Source organism: Camellia sinensis, chromosome 13, assembly GCF_055761805.1.
Source record: "Camellia sinensis isolate YWXY chromosome 13, ASM5576180v1, whole genome shotgun sequence".
Lineage (NCBI taxonomy): Eukaryota > Viridiplantae > Streptophyta > Magnoliopsida > Ericales > Theaceae > Camellia > Camellia sinensis.
The window spans coordinates 3,278,672-3,305,417 of NC_138973.1; the positions used below are offsets into that span (position 1 = coordinate 3,278,672).

The window sequence follows — 26,746 nt, forward strand, 5'->3', positions numbered from 1 at the left end:
AATTTAGGTTAAGTTTGGCAATCTAAAAATAATTTATCTTTTTATCTTTTTTTATCACATTATTTTTTTATTTTTTTGTACATTTTTTCATAAAAAGATAAAAAGTACATTTATTTAGGTCATCCCAAACAACCCCTTAGGTTAAAATTCACAAAAATATGAAATAAACTAAATGGTTAATAAGATAAAATATTACATTAAATTCATAGGATATGTTTCGTTTGTGTTTGAGAGATGTGTTTTAGAGATAAAAAGTATGAAAAGTTGTTTGGTTTGATTTTTTTCAAAAGATGTTTTGGAAAATTATTTTGAGAGAGAGTTTTGGAAAAAATGATTGATTTGATGTGTGTGAGAGAGAGATTTGTTTGGAAAACTTGTTTGGTTTACAAGTTTTGAGAAATTTTTTTGGAAAAATTTGTTTGGTTTGATTACTTTTAAAAACTTATTTGTAGATAAAATTTCCCAAAAATTTTTCAGAAATACAAACCAAACGAACCCTATAATTTTTTTTTTCTCACAAACATCACATTCAACTATAAAAAAAGTCAATCATCTTTCTAAACATAAAAATTTAAACATACTAAAGGGTTGTTTGTGATATTCTAAATAAGTATACTTTTTTACTTTTTATTAAATATGTGTTAGATATGGGTTGGATTTGAAGTGATGTGATTGAAAAGTGATGTGACTTAAATAAGATGATGTAACTTAAATAGAGCCTCGTTTGAGAACATGCTAATTTAGTAACTTTTTTGCTATTTAGCTAAAATATAAGCTAAAAAAAACTAGTATATTTGAAATAACTTTTTGACTTTTTACGAAAAGATGTACAAAAAGTAGAGAGAAAAGAGAATATTTGACTTTTTAGTATAGGTTGTTGACTTTTTGACTTTTTTAATAACTTTTTGACTAAATAGAAGTCTTCTCAAATGGGACCGGAATAATAACTTTTTGACTTTTTTTTTAAGACACGCTTAACGAGGCCTAAAATAACAAAAATAAATAAAATAACACTTTCCGAACAGCCGATGAAGACAATCTGAGAGAGCTCTGAGTGGGGGTGAGCTGACGATGTCCATGGATGAGCAAGAAGACCACGGTGGTCGCCATTCTCGAGCTTCAGCCTCTCGGCGCACTCGCTCCCAGGTAGCTCCCGACTGGTCCTCCCAAGAATCCCTCACCCTTATCACCGAGATTGCCGCCGTCGAACGCGACTGTCGCAACACTCTCTCCTCTTTCCAAAAATGGAAGATCATCGTCGAGAATTGCAACTCCTTGGAAGTCTTCCGTACCCTCAACCAGTGTCGCCGTAAATGGGACTCCCTCCTCTCCGATTACAAGAAGATCAAGCTCTGGGAATCGTCCGAGTCCCGGGTCGAATCGTACTGGTCGATTGATTATGAGCGAAGATGCGAATTTGGGTTTCCTGAGGATTTTGATTTCGAGGTGTTTAAAGCCATTGATGATCATTTGAAGGTGGGTGATGGGTCGGATACTGACCCGGATGTTGATCCTGAAGCTGTCGCCGATGGAGTGGCCGAGCCTGGTATGCTTTTTCTTATATCATTCAACTGTGATTTAGGTGTTTGCTTGTTTATTTGATTGCTAGCATTGCATGCCCTTTTAATCTTCAAAAAATGGGTAGTTTAAATTATCTTCTATTGCATTGAAATCTGAGTAATTTCAATTGTACACTAGCATTGTTGAGCTGAAATAGTATTTGATTTGGCATTGGATGACCATTATAGGTTAAAATTTCAGTCAAATTTTAGTGGTGTTTGTTGTTGCAAAATTTGGGTATGTTTGGTGTTTGGCATAGTTTCTTGCAGTTGAAAGTACTTATATCAACGACTTTGTAATAAGGATTTTCAAGAGAAGCTGGACGTTTGGCTTAGCTTTTGAATGTTTATCAATTTATAGTGTTAGAAGAAGAACATTCATTACAAATTGGGTGCTAAAAAGATGTGGTGCGACTAGCCAATGAACAACTTATGAACTAAGGGGAAGGGCTTTTTCAGCGGGTTGGTAAATGAATGTGAATAGCAGCACCCTATTGAATCCCAAAGAAAAATTTATATTGGACATCGTCAATAGGAATAGAACGTGGTTTTCCACCAAGAACTGGGATTTTGTTGTCAAATACCGCTTTTATGATAGGGTATGCAATTTGTGTTGACTTTCCTTTCATTAATGGCATCTCAGTCTAGTTGTTTGTTTCTCCAAACACGACTCTACATCGTAAAACTTGTGCATGTCATCCTACTTCGATGAGGGACTGCATGGGATTAACTTCTTTACATCCCATCCGTAAAGTGTATGTATTACAGCTAGCTACCAATTATCTTATGCCATATCAGCATTTTGGTTTATTATTCATATGACCTGAGAATTAGACAACAACTTCCCTTTTCCTTCTCTGTGGTCCACCCACTCCTCTTCTTCGTTTTCTTTCGCTGCTGGATGTCCATCATGGGAAGATAAAGTCCAGCAAGCAAAATGTTAACGCAAATCATTATTAGATTATATCACAAAAATAAATGGGGTTGGTAACTAATTTACCACCATAATGGGCGCAATTAATCCAGTAGAGCCACCAGCACTACCCTCAATCTCCATGATCCAACCAAGAACGAAGAGAAAATAGACCAAGAGCAATGGGGTGGTTGGTGCTGGTTGATGGTGGGGACTGTGGGAGTGGAAAGGGAGAAGGAAGTGGTTGTTAGAGTAGATGGGGGAGAGAGGCGGTGTTGGTTGGTGGCAGGGGTGGGCTGGAGGCGTAGGTAGCAATAGACGATGGTATGGGTTGCGGGTAGAATGGTCGGCAATGGGCATTGTTGCTGATGGAGGCAGCAAAGGAAGAGGAGGTAGAGGCGTGAGGGGAAGGGGGAGGGAGGTAATCACATGTGGTATGGTGTATGTAGAATCTCACGTAGCAGTGAAGTATTTAAGATGTAACTAAAGTTAGTTGATGTGTCTTTTATTCATTGGCAGTTCGTAAATCGGGCTTTCATGGAGCAGCCATGAGTTAGTTAATCCCAACTCCAAAACTTGGTTTTGGAATCACTAAGAAGTTAAAAATGGCTTAAATTTCACACGTAGTCGCGTGGGGTTCCATCAATATATTCTCAACTGTAAGTTTCTCAGGGTACTATTTATTTGTTTTAATAGTAAGTTCTCTACAATATGCTTTTTTGGGTGACTTTGTGCTTGAGACTGTAGGAAGTGTACCAATGCAAGCCAAATCTCAAAACATGAGGTGCTTACATCTGTTTTTTTGGACTTTTGGTTCCATAGATTTGAAGAAGCAAAGGCGCCGAGTGATGCCTCAGAAACGTAGCACAGAGGAAAGGGTGAAGCCTCAGAAACGTAAGATAAATAAAAAGATAATGCCAGTGCAAGGCAGAGTAGAAAAAAGGGTAAAGCCTTTGAAACACAGCATAGATGAGAAGATATTGCTTAAGAACAACTTGGAAGAGAAGGAGCAAATGATGGCTGCAAAACTATATGAGAATGCGGAATTGATCACTGACATACTTAAAGGAAACCTGGGTGAGAGTTCAGACTGTCTCTTGGCTGATCTAAAAAATGTCAACGATTCCCAGACTGATTTCACTAGGCATCAAGGTGACAGACTTATCACATGCCTTGGGAATCTTGCAGACACACTTGACCAGCTTTGTGATATAGTCCAAGAATGTGGTTAGTTTTCAATAAAGGTAATTACTGTTAATGTTCCATTCTAGTGATAAATGTAGTGTCCATGCTAATGCTAGCTTTATGACCATGGTTTTTGGAATTTTGAGACTTAGATCAATGTAAATGAGTTTAGTTCAAAGCTAGACGATCATCTGAAGAATTTGAAACTGTTGGATGCATTTGGATTCTTAAAATTGAATCATTCCATCGTGATTCTCAACTCAACAAGCCATCGTCCTATTTACTTGGGGTCGGTTACATGGATGCATTTCCTCCAATTGGCTTTATTCACTTAATTTTTCAGTTAAAAGTTTAAGAAAACCATGTATTTTCTTATCACATTGTGTCTTAATCTCTCTTTGAATAACACCATTGTTCTTGTATGTTGGAACTAATGTACTTTTTCTTCAACTCATCAAGCATGTCTTATAATGCATCTTTCCAAACAAATTAGTCAACCAAACTGTCCCTTCATCTCTCAAAACACTTTCAAATTTCGATGGGAATTGCATTTGGTCTACAGTTTTTGCCACTTTCATCCTCCTCATAGCCTTTTTTTATCCCTACTACTCTAATATTGCGAAATAATTTATAATTCATATTACTTCTACAGTATCGAGTTTGACTAAACTTATGTTTCTTGAGTGGTTTTCATTAAATAGCTTTTCAAAATAACTCAAGCACAGTTTCATATTTTCCCTAGTATACTTGATGTAATTAGGTTTTTATCTATCTTTTTCCTTCTCTTATCTTAGCAAGTTTATCGACATCTTTTTTCCCCATCATTCATAATTGCTTCAGCCTCCATAATGGCTTTCTTAGCTAAGGTTTTAGCTATTTTATTTATCTAAAAAAAATTGGTTATTCCCACATGTGGAGACAGTATTGTGACAAATTACTTTTTGAACCGTGTCATTCCACCACGTAGTTTTTATTTATTTATTTATTTAATTTTTTAAGGTAGTAACCCACTCTCTTGAATTTACCAGAAGCTTCTTTTGCTACTTTATTTTATTACAATTGACCATCTCACACATATGAACTAGTTTTCTCGTTCAAAATTCATTTTCATTCCTCAATCATACATTTTCATTCCTCAATCATACGGTTCTTAAAGAGTGCTAAATTTTCAAAATTTAAATTCCACCATCTAATTCGTGGGGGTTACTTCTCCGACTCTTCTATCTTTCTCTTGCAATTTTTTTAATACATACATTTAACACTATTAACCTAAGTTGTGTAGTGAGATCCTATACAATTGTTACTTTACAATCCATTACATGTTTCATTATCAACTCTCTTACGGGGTAAAACATATATTTAACTAATATCATTGGTTCCACTTTTGCTATGAAGTGTTCATATCATTTTTAGAACATGCCTTTGCAATTATAAGTCATACGTCATTGCAAACTTTAAAATCACACTACCCTTGGATTCTGATGTGGGTCATCACTTTGGGGAATGCTCTATTTGGTTTCAGCTAAAAATCTCACTTTTAAACTATTTAAGCAAAAAAACCAAAAAAACTTCTTGTTTTGGACTTCAAAAAACCAACACCGGTAAAAACCCCATAGACCCATTCAATTTTCCCAATTAAAAATAATAATAAGAGAGCCCTCTCATGAACGAATCGCACAATCACAAGAATTTTTTTTTTTTTACCACTAGGCACAAAAATAGTGGGAACTATATTAAATAATACATGTGAGATCAATGTTTGTGTATCTAGTAATAAGAAAGTGCGATATAGCATTTTCCATGGTGTTTCACAAGAATTTGGATCCTCGGCCGCCCTTTTGGGCGGCAGTTCCCAACAACCCCCCCCCCCAAAACGACGTCGTTTTGGGGGGTTTTTCGTTTTTTTTTTTTTTTTTCGCAGAACCAGAGCAGAGCAGAGGGGAGGGGAGGGGAGCCCGCGGGAGGGGAGGGGAGGGGAGGGGAGCTCGCCGGATTTTGGGGTCCGCAGGTCGTCGAGCTCGCCGTCGTAGGTCGTCGAGCTCGCCAGCCGTCGAGCTCGCCAGCCGTCGATCGTCGCCCGATCTGCCGTCGCCTCCGCGTCCGGACCGCCTCCTCCTCCCCCGGTGATTTAGGCCCCCTCCAGTCCGGTGCTCCCTCTTCTTCTCCCTTCCTCTCTCTCTCCTTCCCCTCCCCTCCCTCTCTCTCTCTCCCTCCCTCCCCTCCCCTCCCCTCCCCTCCCCTCCCTCTGGTTCTGTTTTGCAACGAAGAAGAAGAAAGAAAAAAAAAAAAATCAAAAAAACCCCCAAAACGACGTCGTTTTGGGGGGCTGATGGAACGGCCGCCGGAAAGGGCGGCCGAGAATCCGGACTCGTTTCACAATGCAATATTGCAACTAACAACCGCAACTGCCTGCAAATTGTTCAACAAATTCCTACATTTATTTAAGAAATAGACCTTGCCAGTTTCAAATGCTTTCAAAATCCAGCATAATATCCTCGCATTAATAAAAAAAATACAAATACAAATACAAATAAAGTATTTGTTTCCATATTCTTACTTTTTCCATTTTTTTTTTCTTTTTGTCGAGGGGAGAGAGATACTAAGAAAACAGGATAACTGCATCTACCTAGTTGTGTAGCAACAAGACCATGATGAAATCATCTACAGATTGATGACATAATATGTAAAAATAATGGTGTATTTTCATAGCCTTGCAAATTAGTTAAAAGTTGAATTCAAAATGCAAGCCACCGTGAAGTATTTGTTTTTACAGATACGAGGCACCGAGCTCATTCAACTCTTGAAGCAGGATCCAACCCAGTTGTGGGGCTATCAGCAAAATACTCTTGATGTTTCACATTCACGCCATACTGCTCAATAACAACGAGAAACCTAAAATCAGCGTAAAATGGTTGTAATCTGAAACGAATGAGAGAGTTCTGGAGGCCATCACTGAGAACCAGGACAATTAGGGGTGAGCATGGTCCGGATTGGACCGGATTGGGATAAAACCAGGACCAATCCGTTATTTACGGTTCCTAAAAAATTGGAACCAATCCAATCCGTTTAAATCATAGAACCAATCCGAACCAATCCATTTAAATACGGATTGGATCGGTTTAGGACCACGGATTCACATAATTAAATAACAAAAATATATATATAACACTTGAATTTCATAAAAATATAAACATAGCGCTATATTAGTTCCATAATAGCAACATATTTTTCTATAATAACGACATACTGCTCTAGAATTTAAACAACTATAAGAAAACTGGTTTCACCATAAGTATTTAGACCATTGCAAATTAAAACTTAAAACTAACAAACAAAAGTAATAAAAGAAGATATTATACGATTTTAGGTTTGAGTTTAGATTTTACATAGAATAAGAAAAGATACTATGGGGGAGGATGTATAATAAAAATATAGACTATTTGTATACGGTCCGGATCGGTTCCAATCCGGAACCGTGGGATTCAATCCGGAACCAATCCGTGAACTACGGATTTTTAATTATTCAATCCGGAACCGAACCACGGATTCAAAAAACCAATCCAAACCTATCGGATTGGACTGGACTGGATCGGATTACGAATTTCACGGATTCCTTGCTCAGCCCTAAGGACAATATGCCAATTACAGATACTCTAATACAAATAAGAAATCTGTTAGCATTTAATTGAAGAAGGTACTAGCAAAAGTCAGCTTTCTCAGCTAACAAACCCAATTGCTTTCTCAGCATTTATTTTTACTTATCTACACAAAATAAATAAAGAACCAATTAAATAGAGCCTAAAAATATGCTTCTGCTTTCCTAACACAACTCAATTTTCCATGGCTTATGTGCCATTATGTAGTTAATCTATTCAAATATTGGCATTTAAGGTATTCTCATAATGGTTGAGGCAAGCTGCCTGTGTAGATAAGTCGCACCCCTATTAGGCCTTTTCAGTGGTTAGATTACTTTACATATCAAAAAATTAATAACATGGATATATCGTTTATTAAAGAATCACCGTCTTAGCACATTTTCCAAAACAGGCTTTTCACACATATCCATCTATTGAAATATCATGTTTTACAATATTCAAATCGAAAAGGTAGAACTTTGATGTCCAGCATTGCCGAAGTTCTATGACTATCGAAATTTGGAGGTTAGAAATTTTGCATCTCAAACTATTAGGAGACATGATATTTGTCATTTTGAGGTTGGCTGGCATAAATTTGACTCTTGATACCAATACTGCTTGAAGCACTAAAGTGCTTACCTCACGCAGAGCCTTGGAGAGGTCCTCCATTGTCAAGATTAAACGCTTATCCTATTAGAGAGAGAGATCGGATTAAACTAAAGTAAAGAAGAAAAAAAAAAGCTGGAAATATACAAAAATAAAAAAATTGAGAAGTAGAAAAACGTAAGTAAAATGTGAGGACCTTTTGCTGCTTATCTCTCTTGTCCTTGACTACAGCTGCCTGCCTTGCCTTGCATTGCCTATATTAAGATCAATAATGCTAGGTAGCTCAAAATTTTGTGGCTCAAATGGCTCAAATCACTCAAAACGACGTCGTTTTGAGTGTAAATGAGTGTAAAACGACGTCGTTTTGAGTGTAAATGAGTGTAAAACGACGTCGTTTTGACAGATTTGAGCCATTTGAGCTACAAAATTTTGAGCTACCAAACATTTTCCTATTACGATGCAGATGGGTAACTTACAATAAACAAATAAATGTAAAACTATCTAAATAATGAAAATTCGAAGTGCAAATATGAAATGTATACGATGAACCTGTAAATAGAAGTATTGGTGAATCTCAAATGAAAAGACTTCAGTAATGAAAAAATTATCAGAAGTGAGAAACATACTGAAGAGCATCAGTTGCAACCTCTGCAATAAACTTCTGCGTAGCAACAGCTACCAGTCTGATTCTGCAAAAAATAAAGGAGATAAACGATTTGATATATATATATATATATATATATATATATCCATACAAATGTGCAGAAAAATGAAATACAAAATATGCGCTCTGATGAACTGATTCTCTAAAGATTACTTTTTCAAATTTGAGCTTTCCTTTCTAAGTGTCTCATCAAATTCCCCCCAGATTCAAGACAATCAAGAACCTCGAACCTTTTTTCAATCTCACTTTTCTTGGCCCTTAAATAACCAAAAACCTCATTATTCCGTTCTTTTAACTTTCATTTGATCATTTTCAATTTATTCATGAACTTAAAACCCTTCCACTCTTGAATCCTACAATTCGCCCACTACTCTTTAAAATCCTTTTTGAATGAAAGGGTGATCCAACCACATATTCTCAAAGCACCTCCTGAAAATTGGACCAAGTAAATTAAGCATTCAACAAGGTGGGTCAATCAAATCATACTCCCTTACAAAAGAATCAAAATCCCTCATAGTCCTCCTAGCCCTCCTACCGTTCAGCTTTTGGATAACCCTCTAATGACATTGCCGTACTTCACTGTGGGTTTCCTTTGTGAGAAAACTGAGGAAATTAGAAAAATTACTAGCTTTGAATCATCAATTTTTCATCAACACAAACCCCTCACAGAAACATCCAGTCAACTGACCTTAACACAACTATTTACCTTTATCGAGTTAGGTTTACTCATTTTTAATCTGATTGTGCACTTACTTCAATTTTGTTGGCAACCAAATAGAGGGCAAACAAATAGAGAGACAAATACGAGGATGACATTTTAGGAGGCGTAGAAGCACAGTTGTCAAATCGGGATTTGAATAGTGAATCGAAACGGTATTGTACCGAATCATGAATTGAATTAAATCGTGAATTGTAAAAATTCGGTCACCTTTTTTAAATTACATAAAAAAATATATCTACACACTTAAATATTAAATATCTAATAAATATGAAATATTTAGACTTAAATCAATGAAAATATTGTTTTAAATGATGATCATGTGGTATGGGTAAGAAGTTAACATGGGTTCCCATGTTTCCCACTTCACCTTTTCCCTTTTAGATACTATTTCTTATCAATAAGATAGCAAGCAAAGACAAAATTTTAATTTTCAAGCAACAATAACTCAACAACAATATTTTAAACTTTTTACAAGGTCAAAAAATCAAAAATTTCAATTTTTTCAAAAATCTTTTTTGATGCCTTAAAAAAATTTATTTTGTAAATGCAAGTATTTAGATAAAATTGAATATGTAAGCCTAGAATATTGTAGAGAGAGAAAATTCATTTTTTGGGGTTAAAGTTTGAGTATTTGAGAGTAAATAGGGAGGGAGAAAGCCAAAATATGGCATGTAGTAATCTTAAAGATCTTAAAAATGTTTTGTGAACCATTTTCCAACAATAAAAAACCATAAAAGAAAGTCAGACATCAATTTTAGCGATTCGAATCGATTCACGATTCACTGATTTGATTCTCTGATTCAATTCATTGATTCACCTACAATTCATGACTATTTGCGATTCACACAACCTGTTTGTATCGATTACCCATTGAATCGAATCGAATTGTATGATTCAAATCGCGAATTGTATGATTTTAATAACAGAGAGTAGAACTACCTACAATCGAACATCAGGACATTGGAACCCGCTTTTCGCCAAGTAATGCTCCACCAATTGGTCTGGAATCTGAGACCAAAAAACATAGTAAATTTATTATTGAAAACAAAGCATACATAGGTTTTTCATTGAGCTTTTCAAGGATAATTTACAGTGGGGGTGTAGTCCATCAAGGACGCAAGGAAATCAGAGAGCACAGTATCTTCATCGTGCCTGCCATCACTCGATTGCTGATTGTGGTTCATCTTTGCTTGTCCCAACTCTCTCTCCCCCTTTGAACTGCGAGGTAGGCCTTCTTACCAATGTTCTAAAACCCTGATTGTTAAGGAAACCTAAAAAAGGCTGGGTCTCAGAATCAATGGTTCAACCATCGAGTCAGTCGAAATTGAACCGTGATTGACCGATGATGTCGTAATTATGTCATAAATAAATAAAACTATACACTTTGTTTGTTTTCATTTTTCAAAAAAACACTTTTCAAAAAATTTTATTTTCTTATTTTTAGTGTTTTTTTGTTTTTACTGAATTTTTTTAATATTTTAAACAATTTTTTTACTTTTTAAACACACCTAACATAAATACACATAAAAAGTAAAAAAATCGTAAAAAAAATCTTTTAAAAATTCATTAAATACCAAAAATATAAAAAAATACAAAAATTCAGTACATTTCTTGTATTTTTATGTATTTATTAATTTTTTAAAATATTTTTTTATAATTTTTTTACTTTTTAGATATATCTAAATAGGTGCATCTAAAAAATTAAAAAAAAATATTTAAAATTTAAAAAATATTCAATAAAAATAAAAAAACACGAAAAACAAAAAAGATTAATTTTCAAAAAACTTAATCCAAAATGCTCAAACCAAACACACTGATAGACATTTTCTCCCACATTAACTCTGCAAACCAAGCAAGTACCATCTAAAACTTTAATTGGGAAAACAAATTTGATATCAAATAAGCCAAGCTCTGTAAAACCAAATCAGAGTTCAGAATATTGATTGAGTAGAAATGAAAAAGTTATCTCCATTTCAGAATGCCACAAAGAAAGGCAACTGAAGATGTAAGTAAAAACATGTAAGGCTCAAACAACGAAAACATATTAAAAAAAAAAAAAAACATTTTCAACGAAAAATCTCTAAAAACTGTTTTATTATTTGTGAATGGAATTCGTAGATGCTTCACAAATTGACACCAATAAACGAAACAATTGTATAGAATTTTCTAAGATACTCAGTTTGGTTGCTGAGGAAGCAAAGAAAAACGACTAATATTATTAGTGTTCTCTTTCGATTTAGCTTCCGAGGGGATGCATAGAGCAGGAGCAGAGTTGGTACCTGAACTTACGCTGCCGTCGCCGGAGAACAAGATGTCGCAACTGGACTTCAGTGAACAGAGATGAGGGATCGATCGCGGATGAGAGAGAGAGAGAGAGAGAGAGAGAGAGAGAGAGAGAGAGAGATTTGCAGATTGATCGTCAATTGATTTGATTTGAGCCCTAATTTGGAATATATAGAGGGCTTGTCAACCCCTGCGGGTCTGCTGGTTGGAGCAAGTCACCGGTTGGACCGCACATTTAACAAGGATTGTATAGTAGGGTAATAACCTATCATCGGTGGATGTTTGGGAATTTTTTTCATTAATATGTTAATTTACCTGATTTATAATTTGTCCTTGTATAATTTGTGTCAATTTAGGGAGGGAAAATCACAAATCCAACCACCCTTTAACAAATTGAGGATTTTTTTAGAGAAAATTACAACTTAGTGAAATTTTAAAAAATTTATTGATGTTGGTGAAAAAAATTATCACTTTACTGTTTGTAAATATTTTTAAAAACGTTTTCCAATTTTTTTACCCATCTTCAATCCACCAATCCTCAACCTAATTCAACATTTTAACCATCATGAACCAACCAACGAATTGGATTGGTCAAAAATATAAATGAAAAAGAATACTAATGAATACATAATCATAATTTTGTAATAATTTCAACAAAAAAATTATTTATTCTGAATCTCAATACCAAACTCACAAATTAATCAACTTCATGATTTTATTTAAAATTATATTTAGAAATTAATATATAACAGAATCAAATTAGTATGCAATGAACCTGAAAGGCAACGAATGGTGTGTTACTAGAGTTCAAGAAAAAAATTGTGAGAGATCAAAATGTAAGGCAATTTGCATATGTACATAAGCAGGATATATCAACTAACCCACTGCCACCCAAATGATATGACAGTAACATTTATATAATTAATAAGTAACTTGATAAATTCTTCCTCAAAAAAACACAAAAAGGAAAGAACTTGGTAAATCATTTATTTTAAAGTGATAGACTCATAATATGTACAAATTCTATTTTGAGAGTAATCTCCAAATTCAAGTAATAATTTGAGAAAAAAAATCAATTTTAGGATAATCTTGCAAGAGTGACAATTCCCAAATTTTTATTCTTCTTTATGCTTTGTTTGGTTGAAGGATTTAGAAAAAAAATTGAAAAGAAAAAGAGAGAAGATTTGAAAAGAGAAAGAAAAAGAGAAAAAAATGTAAATGAAATATACCTACATTTTACATAGTTTCACACTTTCTTCCTTTCTTTTTCTAAATCCCTTCTCAAATCCCCCAACAAAACACAACGTTAAAATCCATTTTATGTGACAATTATCAAGAAAAGTGAGATTTTCCACTATAATTTGGATAATAAAAAAAGAGTTCCAAAATCTTATCCACTTCATCCCACCACCAATAGCATTAATCATAAACAAATCATCCACTCATCCCCAAAAATAAATAAAATAAAACAAAGCTACAAAAAAATTATCCAATCATCTCATGCCATGTGTACCCTCATTTACCCAAGAGTATATCCTTAGCCAATTATCATTAAGATGTGACCCCATGTATTTTGGGAAGCAATCAAGTACATCCTCTTATACATTCTTCCCAGAAAAACCACAACATGCATGGAGACACATTTATAAAATGGGTAACAGTGTTAAGATGACAATGTGGCTTGAATCATCAGTTGGACGAGGGTAAACAAGAAAGAAAAATTAAACAACCAATATAATGCTCTATATATAATCTCCCTCAGCAGCATAATTTCAGACTCCCACCACGCTATCAATTAGTGGTTATATAATCTTTGCTTTAATAGACGCAATCCCCATGTTTACCGCCACATACTTCTAGCATTTGGCTTCATTACTGCATCAAGAATTCTACACATCCATCGATCTAACATTCCTGTTAAATATCAATATATTACATTATGAGAACATCAATGGAAAGTGAACTTTATATGATTCGGAAAATTAGAAATGACACAGAGCAGATTCCTGCCCATAACCTCAAACATGGGCTTCATAAAACTTTTGCAGTAGATGGATTCTCAAAACGGATTCTCAAAACTTCAAGCGACGGCCAAGATAGTTTTTCATAGATGAATTTCTAGGTGAATTTTCATTGACCCTCAGTTTGTTTTTTTTTCCAATGAAAAGCATTTTCTACAAAAAAAAACTTTTTTCGAGAAAATGTTTTCAGGAGAACATTTTCCTATGTTTAGTTGCGTTTTTGAAACTAATAAACTAATGGTTGTATTAGTGGTAGTGGCGGCAGGACGGAGGTGAAGGTGGTGGAATTGTGGTGGTAGTGGTAGTGGCAGTGACGGTGATCGAAGTGGTGGAGGTGATGGTGACATTGCTAAGACTTTAGTTTGAAAAATGTTTTCTACCCTTAAAAGTGGGAACATTTTCTGCGCAAATAGACCTTTTTTTACATTAACCATGGAAAATGTTTTCTATTGGCTTTCATTTTCCGTTGTACCAAACACAAGAAAATGAGAAAAACTTTCAAAAAAATGTTTTTTGCCCAAACAAATGGAGCGTGAGTTCAAATATGAAGTCGTAAAAAATGCAAAATTCACAGCCACAATATTTTTGGCTCTGTTTGGTTGTGATTTGTAATCAATTTTCTACACGTGTGTTTGAGTATGATGTTTGGTTATGGTTTTGAAATCAATTTTCCACACTCTCGAGAACTCTGATGCACAGGCCGCATTTTTGTCAAAATTTTGCCTGAGGAAGTCCGCCCGGATGTCCTCTGAATTCCAGAATTTTTTTTTTTTTTTTTGGCAATTGATTTACATACTTGGGAAAAATATTTTCTGAATTTTTTAAAAAATTTTATGTGTTTTAAAATAATTTTGAGTTGTATGTTTAGTTATGAGTTGTAAATTTTTGAATCACATATCAAATGTCACATCAACAATTCCCCACTCAAATCAAACCTCTTTTCCAAAACTATTTTCAAAACTCTTTACCAAACAAATTTTCTACACTCAAATCATAATTCTACAACACACAAACTCAAAATAAAACTCATACTCTCAAATCACATTTACAAAATACAACCAAACGCAGGCTTTCTGTTTCCTTTGGTAATTTGTCACTTTAACCAGTTTTACAGTTTTTTTTATTAGTACAGACCTTTTAAAAAATTAGACTTCAAAATAAATTTAAATGATGAGGCAAATTTTCAGAATTATTACGGAAAAAAAAAAATCGATTTTGTTATTAAGTGGATGGTTATCTTTCAATTGAATCATCACAGATAGGATACCTTTTCCAGATCCTCATTCTTCAGTGTGTGCAACTTTTTCCCAAATCCCAAAAAGCAGGGTAAAGAGAATAGTACAAACCTGTTAAGGCAAATGTACCGCCCAATACTGCACAAAGCCGAGTGATGAAGTGGAGAAAACTGCGACGTTCCTCTCTGATGGTCACAGTAATTGGTGACAGATCATACAGAAAGTAAACAGCTGGATAGAATAACAATGGGGTTAGTAATTGGAACACAGATGATAGTAGCAGCAAGGAACAGAAAAAAGATCGGGAAGAGAAAAAGAAGAGTTAGCAGAGAGGGATCAAAATAAATTCCAGGGTCCAAACAAACCTGGCCAAGTCCTATCATACTCCTTCATAGGAGAATAATATTCCGTGACTGAGAATTGATTAGTTGGTAAAACTTCTTTTGATAAGTATCTGTATTCAGTTGGAACAATCTACATGGAAACAAACAAATTTCTCAACAAAGAGCAAGAAAAAGAATGCTAAAACCCTAAATATAGACCCAACTATTAAATGAACTATATATATACATAAAGCAGAGTTCAAATTTTTGTTCAATAAATGAATATGTTGTTTCAATAAATTATTGTTCAATAATAGAGAAAATTTGGGTTTCAGCCTGCAAGGGCTAACAATTGAGTGCTTTGTATGCTTTATCAGACCAAAACATCCAACAACAATCATGTTAAGACTATGTTTAGATCTTGGATTTGTTGCGTGAACAGAAATGATAAGGGAATGCTTTCATTCATTTTCTTTTCCTATCTTTTCACTCCATGAATCCATGAACAAAACACAACATTTATATGGTCATTACCCACTCTCCATAAGGGCGTCCCATAAATTTGTTCAAATAGTGTGATACTAGTAAATTCTAATGATCATAAGAAAAATGCTTCCAAGATAACATGTGCAAAAATAGCCAGTTTTATTTTTCTTTCAACACTGAGGACAACACAATGATCATTTAAGCAAGGGTCCCCTCGAACAGCAAGATCTGGAGCACACATGTGCAGAAAAAATGCACCAGCTATCTTAAAGAAGGTGCATAGAAACACCAGAAGATAAATCAACAATTTTATCAAAGAAAGACCAGGAATCAAACCTTTATGTAATATTTGAACGTTCCACTTGAACCACGCAGAATCCTTGAAGTCTCATCAAGTGGGTTGTGAATTCCGGGATATTTTGGCCCAAATGATAAATCATGAATAATATGGCTCACATTGACATGAATGGGCCCTTCAAAAATCTGTTGGACAAAAAAAAAAAAAGCAAAGAAGGGGGGAGAGAGAGAGAGAGAAGAAAAAAAAAGCAATAGGTAAGTGAACTAAAGTGAATGAAAAAACAGTTGAAATGGAAGGATATGAATTAACCTCCACACTAGCAGTAGAAGACATTCAAAAGGCTAGCAAACAAAACAAAAGATCTGGCCATTTTCTTAAAAATAACTTGAACAATTTAATCTCCTTATAATGACAGAAGTTACCCCTTGTTAACTAATTGGTATGATGTATAAGTCAAAGGGTATATTTGAGTCCCAAGGAAAGTTAATAGCCATTTAACTTTCTGTATTTCATTCCAATTAAGTCAATTATTTTGACTGGAGCCATTATGAAAATGGCACCAATCTCAAAAATGACGTCAAATTATGAATTTTGTCACTTCAAAGAAACCTAAAGATGATCACAACCAGAGGATATGAAGAACTCCTGTTTTTTGCATGCCTCCATGTTTCAATGATAAATTCCACCGTAAAAGCCACAGAAATTCCAAAAAAATGAACAAATGAAATGAGAGATCACAATGAACCCCAAGTTTTTCTTTTTTCTTTTTTCTTTTTCATATCTCATCAGTGCTTAGTGTAAGGATAAAAGCTTGAACTTCCAAAAGTAATAAAATGAGAATAACGCCTCATAGACTCCAATTTTAGAGGACCAAAACTAGGACATGACTTCTCTTCCGTGTTACAGGAATTCCCCATATACATCACGATAGAGCATTTATATAAGCATGGAAGTAAGGTTCACACACAAGCCAGACTCCTAAAGGCCAGCATCACAAAATTTAGCAAATTGAAGTGGACCAATATTTTATTACCGAAAACTTAAGTTCAGGCTGAGTACCTTTTATGAAGATAGAAGACCAATTTGCTGTTATTTTAAACAACAATGATTCATCCCACTAAAAACATCACCACTAATAGCACTAATACATTAAAAAAGTAAAAAAAAAAAAAAAAAAATACAACTTCAAGACCAAAACATCAAATCTTTAATGGCGGGACCCACTGCCACCTAATTAGTGGGAGCACTAATTAGTGCTCCCAAGCATTTTTCTATTTTAAATAAAGGGGGGTAGCTAAACTATACTAAATTAGAAGTATTTTGTACTTCTCCAAGTATTTGTCTAAATAATATTAAGAGAATCAACTTCTCACTATTTTTCTTCTCCTCCCGCTTCTTCCATTTTTTTTATTTGTTTTTATTAATTTTACCAAGCAACCAATGGTTTAATCAGGAATCACATTATTCACATATTTATACATACTGATGACTTGTTACATGGAATTACATTACAAGAAAATAACCTTTAAAAAAACAGTAAAAAAAAAAAAACTGACCATTTGTGCAACAAAAATGTTCAACCCATGAACTGAGATATGGAAGTTCCCAGCAACTCTTTGGACATCCAAGACCCCATAAACCTGCAAGAATGGTTAAGCTTATTAATTCTATCATAAACTCGAGCATGTTCACATCCAAATTGGGACCAAAACATACCCGACATCCTTCTCTATTACCCAATGCTTGCTTGACCTTCTTAATCATTGTTTCAGCATCTTGATCAAAGCCATGTAGGTGATTTTTCTGATCTGAATCCTCATGATTATCTTTATCGCCATCTGATCAATGATTTTTGTGAGAACCACTTAATTAATAACAAACAAGCTTAGGAAAAGTACTTTATGACCCTCAACTACACAAGGAGCACAAGGAAATAATAATTTAATTTGCTAATGATAAATTACAGGCACCATTGTAAGACAAAGGTTAATAGCAGCAATGGCATCCAAATGGAAGGGGTGGTGCTGAGGGTTTAATTCCTACCATTAGGAATTTAGGAGAAATCTTCACCAGCACACACAAAAAATAATAAAAATGGTGTACAATGACGCAAGATCATGATAATTGTTCATGTCACACTGAAATTCATATTTGCAATGTTCAAAATAGACCATAGTTTGAAAGGGGAAAAAAACCGTATTTCCGATGGTCACCCTAGCTATTTTTACTGAATGCACAGTAAGTCAATTATAGCCATCCAACCTGCTGCTACATCAACAGGGAAATTACATCCATCCTGACAATAGTTGAAACTAGGAAGGCTATAAAAGGTGTTTGCTGCTCCACCGGAAGAAAATATTCAATTAGATAATCTAGTTGCATAATGTTGTAGGTTGACCAACAACATCAGTGCTTGGTCAACAAAGGGTGGTCAAAATGACGACTAGCCACATAAGCTAGTTGACTACGATGGTCCACTAGGCAAGTCTCTTCAACCCCACTATTGACCGACCCGTAGGCAGATTGAAATGCTGACAAAGCCACTAACCTTTATCATAACGTTGGGGTGGGGCATTAAGATCCTGATTCAGATTTAGATTAATCAAACCATATATAAAGCTCAACAAGCTGTTGCTGCATTACTAAATGTTATTTCTAATGATTTTATGTTCTTTATTTTAGAAAACAACAGCCTGCATTTCTAACCTTGAAATTGCACAAGCTATCTTCATAGAAATGAAAACGATTGTAACAAATTGAGACAACAAAATACCATATTAATTTAAAAAGAGAAGCAAAATGGCTTATAGTTTATTCAAAACCATAATGCAGGGTATGTTCAATAAAAGACATTACCATGCTTATGAGCAGTATCAGTATGTTCCTTTTCCACAAGATCTGACAAATATTCAGTGCCAATGATATGGCCATCACTACTCAAACGAAGCTGCAGAAACTCTCAACTGATTAGCAGAAACATGAGAGAGAGAGAGAGAGAGAGAGAGAGAGAGAGAGAGAACAAATGAAAAGCATATAGAAAAGAAATAATCTATTGATATTGAAGCTTATCTGAAACAAACACAGGATACTAAAAATTAGTGCTGCTGGATATAACATAGCCAATAAAACAAATTAATCACTAGTGATACTGTCTGGCGGAGTGGTTGAGCCCACTCCTTTATTCAAAAGGGCACATATACAACATGAGTCACATGACAACCACCAACCACAAATTTCTGAGAAGCTAAGTATAGATTCTACAAAATTTGTGTCCCCTGCCAAGGCTCATCCATAAGCTCTGCAAAAGCATCTCCATTTGGAGAAACAGACTACGTACTAAGAATCAAGTTGAAATATCATTAGTGGACATTTGATGTAAACTAAAAAACAAACTTCTCACTAAAAAAACCAAAAAGCCACTAAGTTGTTTGTCATCAGCTAAAAAAGTCAAATGTCATATCAACTTTTTCACTCAAAAAAAAAAAAAAAAAAAAAAAGGTTTTTAAGCAACATCCCAAACATATTAGCTTTTTTAGCTCCTAAAAAAGCCAAATTCCAAACCCACCCTTAGGCTTAAAAATTAATGGATACCAAGCAACATGCAGCAAGCATCAAACGAATCAGAAATGAGCTGTTGTCCAACACCCCAACTCTTGAAAAGAGTTCCTTTTTTTTAAGCATCAACAAAGAAACTTGTATTAGAGAATGTCCTGGTGGGAAAGGAGGGGAAGAAATCTCGATAAAATGGTGCTGTTTCTAATAATGATCCAGCTATAAATGTTGCTACGGTTTCTAATAATAATAACCCATCCTACATCATTATCTCTAGAAATCCTTAACCAAAGCACACTAATAAGGATGTATGATTACATCAATTTCATGTATATAATGAGTCAAACTATATATCGAACTGAAACTTATAAGTATATTCGAATCAAGAAATGTTCAACTGCCTTACTTTCCATATATTTGTATCAAGATCGACCTCATGCTTGCCAGACATGTCAATAGCATCCACACTTAAAACTGCCAAAAAAAAAAAAAAAAAAAAAAACCCAGAAAAAAGTGAACAATGTATAACACATAAATGCACCCATTATGTCAAGGTATTAAAAAAACATGAAGGATAAGAAAATAAACAAGGCAGTTATGTAGAACATAAAACATGCTAACCATCACAAGGTAAAGATGGGAAAGTCATATTTATGTGGATTGGAAGAGTTTCTCCACGTTTCAAGTCAACAGCCATCTGCCAAGATATGAATTATCACAGCAAGAAGACCATCTATATAGTCTGAAAATCTTTACGCGATAACAATAATAAAGAAAAATGATTAAGCCGTAGTGTACTCGTTATCTTACACTAAATTTAGAAGAAAATGGAGCATTACAGGGGGTAATTTAGAACAAATAACACACCTGGTGAACAGTATATGTGGTAATATAATATCTCAGCTCATGGAGGAACAAAGAGGCGATTATGACCAGACCCACAATGGAGACTGGACAAATAAACAAGGAAAAAAATTTGCAAATTAGCACTAGAATCAAACTGTTAAGTATAAAATCAAAGTATAGGATACAGGAATCCAACACATTTTAATATTTACTAAGTACATCAGGTAGTGCAGTTGCAGTTACTATATATTTTACTTATCCAAATTAAACTAGAAAGAGGCCAAATTATTGAAAGCTCATACAACATTCTGGTACACTCATCCTTCATGTTTCAAAGAGAGACATGTCTCCTATACATAAGGAATTGGGAAAGAGAAATATAAGTCTTTTATTGCATGCAATCGAGTGGGTTCAATCTGACCATGTCTTAATCTTACATATGAAAGAAATACCCAACTCTTTAAAATTAGGATGTGTCCACATAAGCAAACTTAATAATGCATGTACAGCATGTCTTAACTACAAATAACATGCCGAGCAAACAAAAATATAACATGACAATTTGCAATTTTCTCAAAGAAAGTTTGAACGAGGATGAGGGGGAGTCGGAGAAAAAAAGTAGATACCAACTGCCCCAGATTGTGTTTTCTGCAACAAGTGCTCCTCTGCACGCGGGAATGCGTCAAGGTTTTTTATTGCTTGTTTGAGACCCATCCTGACCTCGTTATTAATCTTAATCACCTATCAAATGGTAAGAACTGCTCAAGTTTAATTAGAATGGTAATACAAGTCAACAACTGCAACTTATGGCATGGGGAAATAAGTGACAAATTCAACAAATTTCCAAGAGCAACCATTATCTATACACGTATATGCAAATATGTAAGAAATATATAACAATAATATAAATGTGTAGAGATATACATACACATATGAGAACCGACAGTCATTATAAGCTACTTTGATGACCATGGTGAAATTATTCAAATGCCACCATAAAGGGAGATATTTTGACATAAATGTTTTTGCATCTTGTAGGAACTTTAAAAGGAAGACAAAAAAAATATATTTTTTTTTTCCCTAATGAATAAAGAGCAGTAATATTAAAACAAAGCATCACGCTGATGTAAAAGAATACAATGAATGAACCCCCGGGAAAGGGGGAAAACACCATCTAACTAATCAAACCATCCAAAAAATTCAGAAAAGGAAACACAGTTGGATCCACCCTCCCCAATACCCAGCTATACAAAACCAGCAAAACCCTATTCTCCAACCTCGAGATTGGTTAAAACACCCTTAAAAAATATGCTGTTTTTGCTCCAACCAAGTCAACCACATTAAGCACAGAGAGGCAAGGGCCCAAGCCTTCCAATACTTGTTCACAACCTGGCCCCCTCCCCAACTCCAAAGAAACCCCACCGCACCCCTTCGTTGAAACCAAGCCACACCAAAAATAAGCACCCACAAACGATCGGCCATTGGAGAATGAATGACCAAATGATCAACAGACTTTGCATCTCCACAGCATATGCAACACCGATTTACTAGAATATGGTGATAACGAATCAAATTATCAATCGTCAAAATCCTAGCTAAGGCCACCGTCCACACAAAAAACGACACTTTGATGGAATTCTCACAATCCAAATACTCTGCCAAGGAAAAGACCCACTTAGGCCACCAATCAAGGCCCAATAAAAAAGATGAGACCAAAAAAAAAACCCTTTGCAACCGGCCAACGCCACACCAAATGATCCCCCCTCCGCCCCAACTTGCACACCATACAAAGAGACCTAATAGATCCACCAATTTACGAATCCAAATTTTTTAAAAAGAGTGTACCTTGGAAATGATATGTCAACTATGCTAACTTAAAAATAAAATAGACTGTTTTTTTAACAATAAGTAGAATACAAAAAACAAGGTGTCACGAGTCTAGAATAAATCCCTAAAATCAAACCAAGAGTAGGTCACAAATGGAAAAATCCTTCAAAGAACAAGACGAACATATCTACTGCTAGTTACATAACATGTCAGGGAGTATGAAAAACACGTAACCTTCTTAAAAGTGTCTGTGTTTCTTAGGTGATGGGAAAGCACAAAACATGTGCATATCTGTTTATGAGTATAAAGAATTTTTAGATAGAATTATCTATGCTAAAGTAAAACTAATATCCTTCATAGTTCCAACAGATTGCTACCAATAAAGATCAAATATTCCTAATAAAAATTAATACGGCCACTGTATAGGTATTAGAAATGCCACCTTATGATGGGAAGTACAATTTCATTCCATCTTATTCCACTAACTTCAAAAATCTTTGAATTGGTCTAGCACATGATGGTGTTAGTTTCTCAACATGTATAATATGTTAGGCATGAAACAAGTTTCCACTAGCTGACCCAACAATATTCTCGGCAAAACTTGACTATAATCTATCTAATTGTGAAAAAAATTGTCTTTAAATTTATCAATCCACATAACATGAAAATTATCAAAATTCTCAAAACACATCAAACACTAAACTCCAGATACAAAAAGTCGACGCTTATATCACATTTAAGCCATAAACTGTCATCTTCTGCTCAATATTTGAAACACTACAAATCATAAGAAACCCATAAAATTAATTCAAAATCTAAAGTCGTTCACAAATCCAATAATATATACATACAAAGATACAGAGAATCGATGCAATTACACAATTTTATGCAAATATATAACAATTATATTATATGTGCATAAATATGTAGGGGGAGAAAGAGAAAGACCTGGGGAGGAGACGATGATCGTTGAGCTAAAAACGAGGAGACGTGTCTGATCAGAAAAATTCTACTCTCATAATTCGATTTCGAACCCTAGCCAATTCAACACAGTCACAACGATAAGTCCGGTTCGTCGCTGGACCGTACTGGCTCGAGAGATCAGTTAGGACGGCAGTTCAACCTTTAGCTCAACGATCATCGTCTCCTCCCCAGGTCTTTCTCTTTCTCTCCCTACATACTTATGCACATATAATATAATTGTTATATATTTGCATAAAATTGTGTAATTGCATCGATTCGCTGTATCTTTGTATGTATATATTATTGGATTTGTGAACGACTTAAAGATTTTGAATTAATTTTATGGGTTTCTTATGATTTGTAGCATTTCAAATATTGAGCAAAAGATGACAGTTTATGGCTTAAATGTGATATAAGCGTCGACTTTTTGTATCTAGAGTTTAGTGTTTGATGTGTTTCGAGAATTTTGATAATTTTCATGTTATGTGGATTGATAAATTTAAAGACAATTTTTTTCACAATTAGATAGATTATAGTCAAGTTTTGCCGAGAATATTGTTGGGTTAGCTAGTGGAAACTTGTTTCATGCCTAACATATCATACATGTTGAGAAACTAACACCATCATGCGCTGCTTTATATTAAAAAAAAAAGGAAAGGAAAACAAACATTGCTAGACCAATTCAAAGATTTTTGAAGTTAGTGGAATAAGATGGAATGAAATTGTACTTCCCATCATAAGGTGGCATTTCTAATACCTATACAGTGGTCGTACTAATTTTTACTAGGAATATTTAATCTTTATTAGTAGCAATCTGTTGGAACTATGAAGGATATTAGTTTTACTTTAGCATAGATAATTCTATCTAAAAATTCTTTATACTCATAAAGAGATATGCACATGTTTTGTACTTTCCCATCACCTAAGAAACACACACTTCTAAGAAAGTTACGTGTTTTTCATACTCCCCGACATGGTAGGTAACTAGCCGTAGATATGTTCATCTTGTTCTTTGAAGGCCTTTTCCATTTGTGACCTACTCTTGGTTTGACTTCAGGGACTTATTCTAGACTCGTGACACCTTGATTTTTGTATTCTACTTATTGTTAAAAAAACAGTCTATTTTATTTTTAAGTTAGCATAGTTGACATATCATTTCCAAGGTACACTCTTTTTAAAAAATTTGGATTCGTAAATTGGTGGATCTATTAGGTCTCTTGTATGGTGTGCAAGTTGGGGCGGAGAGGGGGATCATTTGGTGTGGCATTGGCCGGTTGCAAAGGGTTTTTTTTTTTGGGTCTCATTTTTTTTATTGGGCCTTGATTGGTGGCCTAAGTGGGTCTTTTCCTTGGCAGAGTACTTGGATTGTGAGAATTCCATCAAAGTGTCGTTTTTTGTGTGGACAATGGCCTTAGCTAGGATTTTGACGATTGATAATTTGATTCGTTATCGCCATATTTGTTATCGCCATTTTTTAGTCCAACATTGAAACTCATATTGGGAATAAAATAAAAAAACATATAAACAATTGTAAAACAGAGCTAAATTAGCCAAAAGGGCAAAAGATTATAGTTTAATAGTTTAAACTACTATTGAGTTTTATAGTTCAAACATCTATTTTTGTATACCCTACATTGAGTTTCATAGTTCAAACATCTATTTTTGTTAATATAATTTTGTTAATGAAAATAAACTAATAGGTTAAATTAAAAACAAATCAACAAAAACAAAAAAAATATTTTGGTTTAGAAGCTATATATATACATTTTTTTCTGCGTGTAATTTACACTTTTGTGTCTCTTACTTAGCTAAGATAGGGTAATATATTGTTGGTCATTTACTAATAAATCCTATATGTTTGACTTGTAGTCACATAAATACTCTTGCGATGTTATAAATTCTATTTCACATTAAAAATTTTCAAATACAATATACTCACATTTTAAAACGCAATAAGATAAATAGTTCATCCATCAAAATATACCTTATTGTCATTTTTTAATAATGACATATTTAACAAAAATTTAATAAGACAATAACATAAACCTAACACATGTATTCATTTAAAAAATAATACATTTGATGGTGTAATTTCATATGTAATGAACAAATGATTCATCTCCGCAGTTGGAATTTGTAGGAATCGTTAAAGTAACAAACGGTATACTTTTCCAAATTTAATGACATTATAAATGTCTATAAGAAACAAACAATTCATTGGTATTGATAAGGCAAAATTGGATTGGTCTGATTATGAAATTAACAAATTTGTGATGAAAAAAAAGTTGAACATTCATATATGTATGCTTCATAATCGAGTAAATCATACAGGTAGGGATAACAATGATGATTGTAGGGATAAAGTTGAACTTCGAACCGAAATCGTGAGAGATGCTTAGATCGTGAATCAGATCGCCGAACCCAAATGAACATCTGACAACCAGATCAGTAAAGGGTTTGGGTTTGGGTTTTGGTTTGTGTTTGGGTTTGGGTTTGATAGAGGATTTTGGTAGAGAGAAGAGAGGGTTTCGGTGTTAGAGATAAGAGAAGAAAGATAGAAAAGAGGAAAAGTTTTGGAACAGAATCAGAGAAAGGAGAGCGAGAGTGAGAAAATTAATTTGCGTGGAAGAGATGTTACCTTGTAGTTAGGGGGAAACGGGCCGGCGTGGTGTAAATCTGGTCAGCAGTGGTGCAGATCTGGGCGACGGATTGTCCGACAGCCGTCGGTTACTGTTAATTTGCGATCGAGTCGAGGTCGGACTTCCCCACGGCTGTTGCGGTGCTGCACGGTGAAGGCTGCGACGGATCTCCGGCAGTCGCTGGTGTGGATATCTCCGGAGACGGATTGTCCCCTTTTGTGGCTATCTCTGCAGAACTCGACTGAGAGAGAGAGAGAGAGAGAGGGGAAAGGGGATCTTCGGCTGAGAGGATAAGGCCAAATTACAAAAAATAAATAAAAAATTTTAAAAATTAAAAATTATTCAAAAAATTAAAAAGTTAATATTATTTATCAAAAATTAATAATTACGGCTGTATAACTTTGAATTTTAATTTTTTTTTATAAATTAATTTTAAAAATTTTTTATTATACATTTTCTCATAAAAAATCAAAAAATTAATTCAAACATCTATATTTTTTTCTTCAATTTTTTTGTCTAAAAAGATAAAAAATATACTTATTTAAAACATCCTAAACAACACATAATATTGGGTTGAGGAAGGAATAAAAAAAAGGAGCAAAATAATATTTTTACACCCTCTAGGTCAGACACAATTTTGGCAGCCCAAACACAATTTTGGCAGCCCAAAACATGAAAGTAGGATAATTTTTTTTTGACTTTTTTAATAATTTTTTGACTTTTTAACTTTTTTTTTTTTTTTTTTTTTTTCAATATCTCAAACCTAGCCTTAGGGAGTTATTTAAAATATTTTAAATAATTACACTTTTTGACTTGTTCAGAAAAATGTCCCAAACAACACCTACCCTGATTTTATTTAAAAAACATGTGAACGATATTTTCGTCAGCCTCATATCAATTATTATTTTTTATTTAGAGACCTCATATTTTTTATTTAGAGAGATACCTCATATTAATTATTTTAAAGGTATTAATAACAATTGATCTTAG

At 34.2% G+C, this 26,746-nt stretch overlaps 3 protein-coding genes across 12 annotated transcripts; 1 reads left to right on the forward strand and 2 right to left on the reverse strand.

Moving 5' to 3' along the window:
- The first annotated feature begins 991 nt into the window (after positions 1-991).
- On the forward strand, positions 992-3,921 carry LOC114267585 (uncharacterized). The gene is made up of 2 exons (XM_028208626.2): positions 992-1,546; positions 3,295-3,921. Exons 1-2 carry the CDS (start codon positions 1,072-1,074, stop codon positions 3,702-3,704), a joined length of 885 nt encoding a protein of 294 aa, XP_028064427.1. The 5' UTR covers positions 992-1,071; the 3' UTR covers positions 3,705-3,921.
- Positions 3,922-6,126: 2,205 nt separating this feature from the next.
- LOC114267584 (transcription initiation factor TFIID subunit 10) lies at positions 6,127-11,839 on the reverse strand. 4 transcript variants are annotated; one of them, XM_082901262.1, is made up of 7 exons: positions 11,563-11,839; positions 10,375-10,554; positions 10,227-10,291; positions 8,525-8,587; positions 8,095-8,152; positions 7,932-7,982; positions 6,127-6,527 (listed from the first exon to the last, which is right to left on the reverse strand). In XM_082901262.1, exons 2-7 carry the CDS (start codon positions 10,465-10,467, stop codon positions 6,447-6,449), a joined length of 411 nt encoding a protein of 136 aa, XP_082757388.1. In that variant the 5' UTR covers positions 10,468-10,554; positions 11,563-11,839; the 3' UTR covers positions 6,127-6,446. The 4 variants fall into 4 exon arrangements, with proteins under 4 accessions (XP_082757388.1, XP_082757391.1, XP_082757390.1 ...); XM_082901265.1 differs by having other exon boundaries at positions 10,375-10,529; positions 11,459-11,839; XM_082901264.1 differs by having other exon boundaries at positions 10,375-10,564; positions 11,563-11,709.
- Positions 11,840-13,084: 1,245 nt separating this feature from the next.
- Positions 13,085-26,072, reverse strand: LOC114267626 (Endoplasmic reticulum vesicle transporter protein). Of its 7 annotated transcripts, none has more exons than XM_082901257.1 (13): positions 25,756-26,040; positions 23,103-23,327; positions 20,954-21,085; positions 20,349-20,431; positions 20,103-20,178; positions 19,888-19,955; positions 18,786-18,876; positions 17,646-17,767; positions 17,486-17,569; positions 15,968-16,114; positions 15,188-15,296; positions 14,934-15,053; positions 13,085-13,480 (listed from the first exon to the last, which is right to left on the reverse strand). In XM_082901257.1, the coding sequence occupies exons 3-13, from the start codon at positions 21,039-21,041 to the stop codon at positions 13,407-13,409; spliced, it is 1,062 nt and encodes a 353-aa protein (XP_082757383.1). In that variant the 5' UTR covers positions 21,042-21,085; positions 23,103-23,327; positions 25,756-26,040; the 3' UTR covers positions 13,085-13,406. The 7 variants fall into 7 exon arrangements, with proteins under 7 accessions (XP_082757383.1, XP_082757385.1, XP_082757381.1 ...); XM_082901259.1 differs by having other exon boundaries at positions 20,954-21,068; positions 25,756-26,036; XM_082901255.1 differs by lacking the exon at positions 23,103-23,327 and having other exon boundaries at positions 25,756-26,072.
- Between the last annotated feature and the right edge of the window lie 674 nt (positions 26,073-26,746).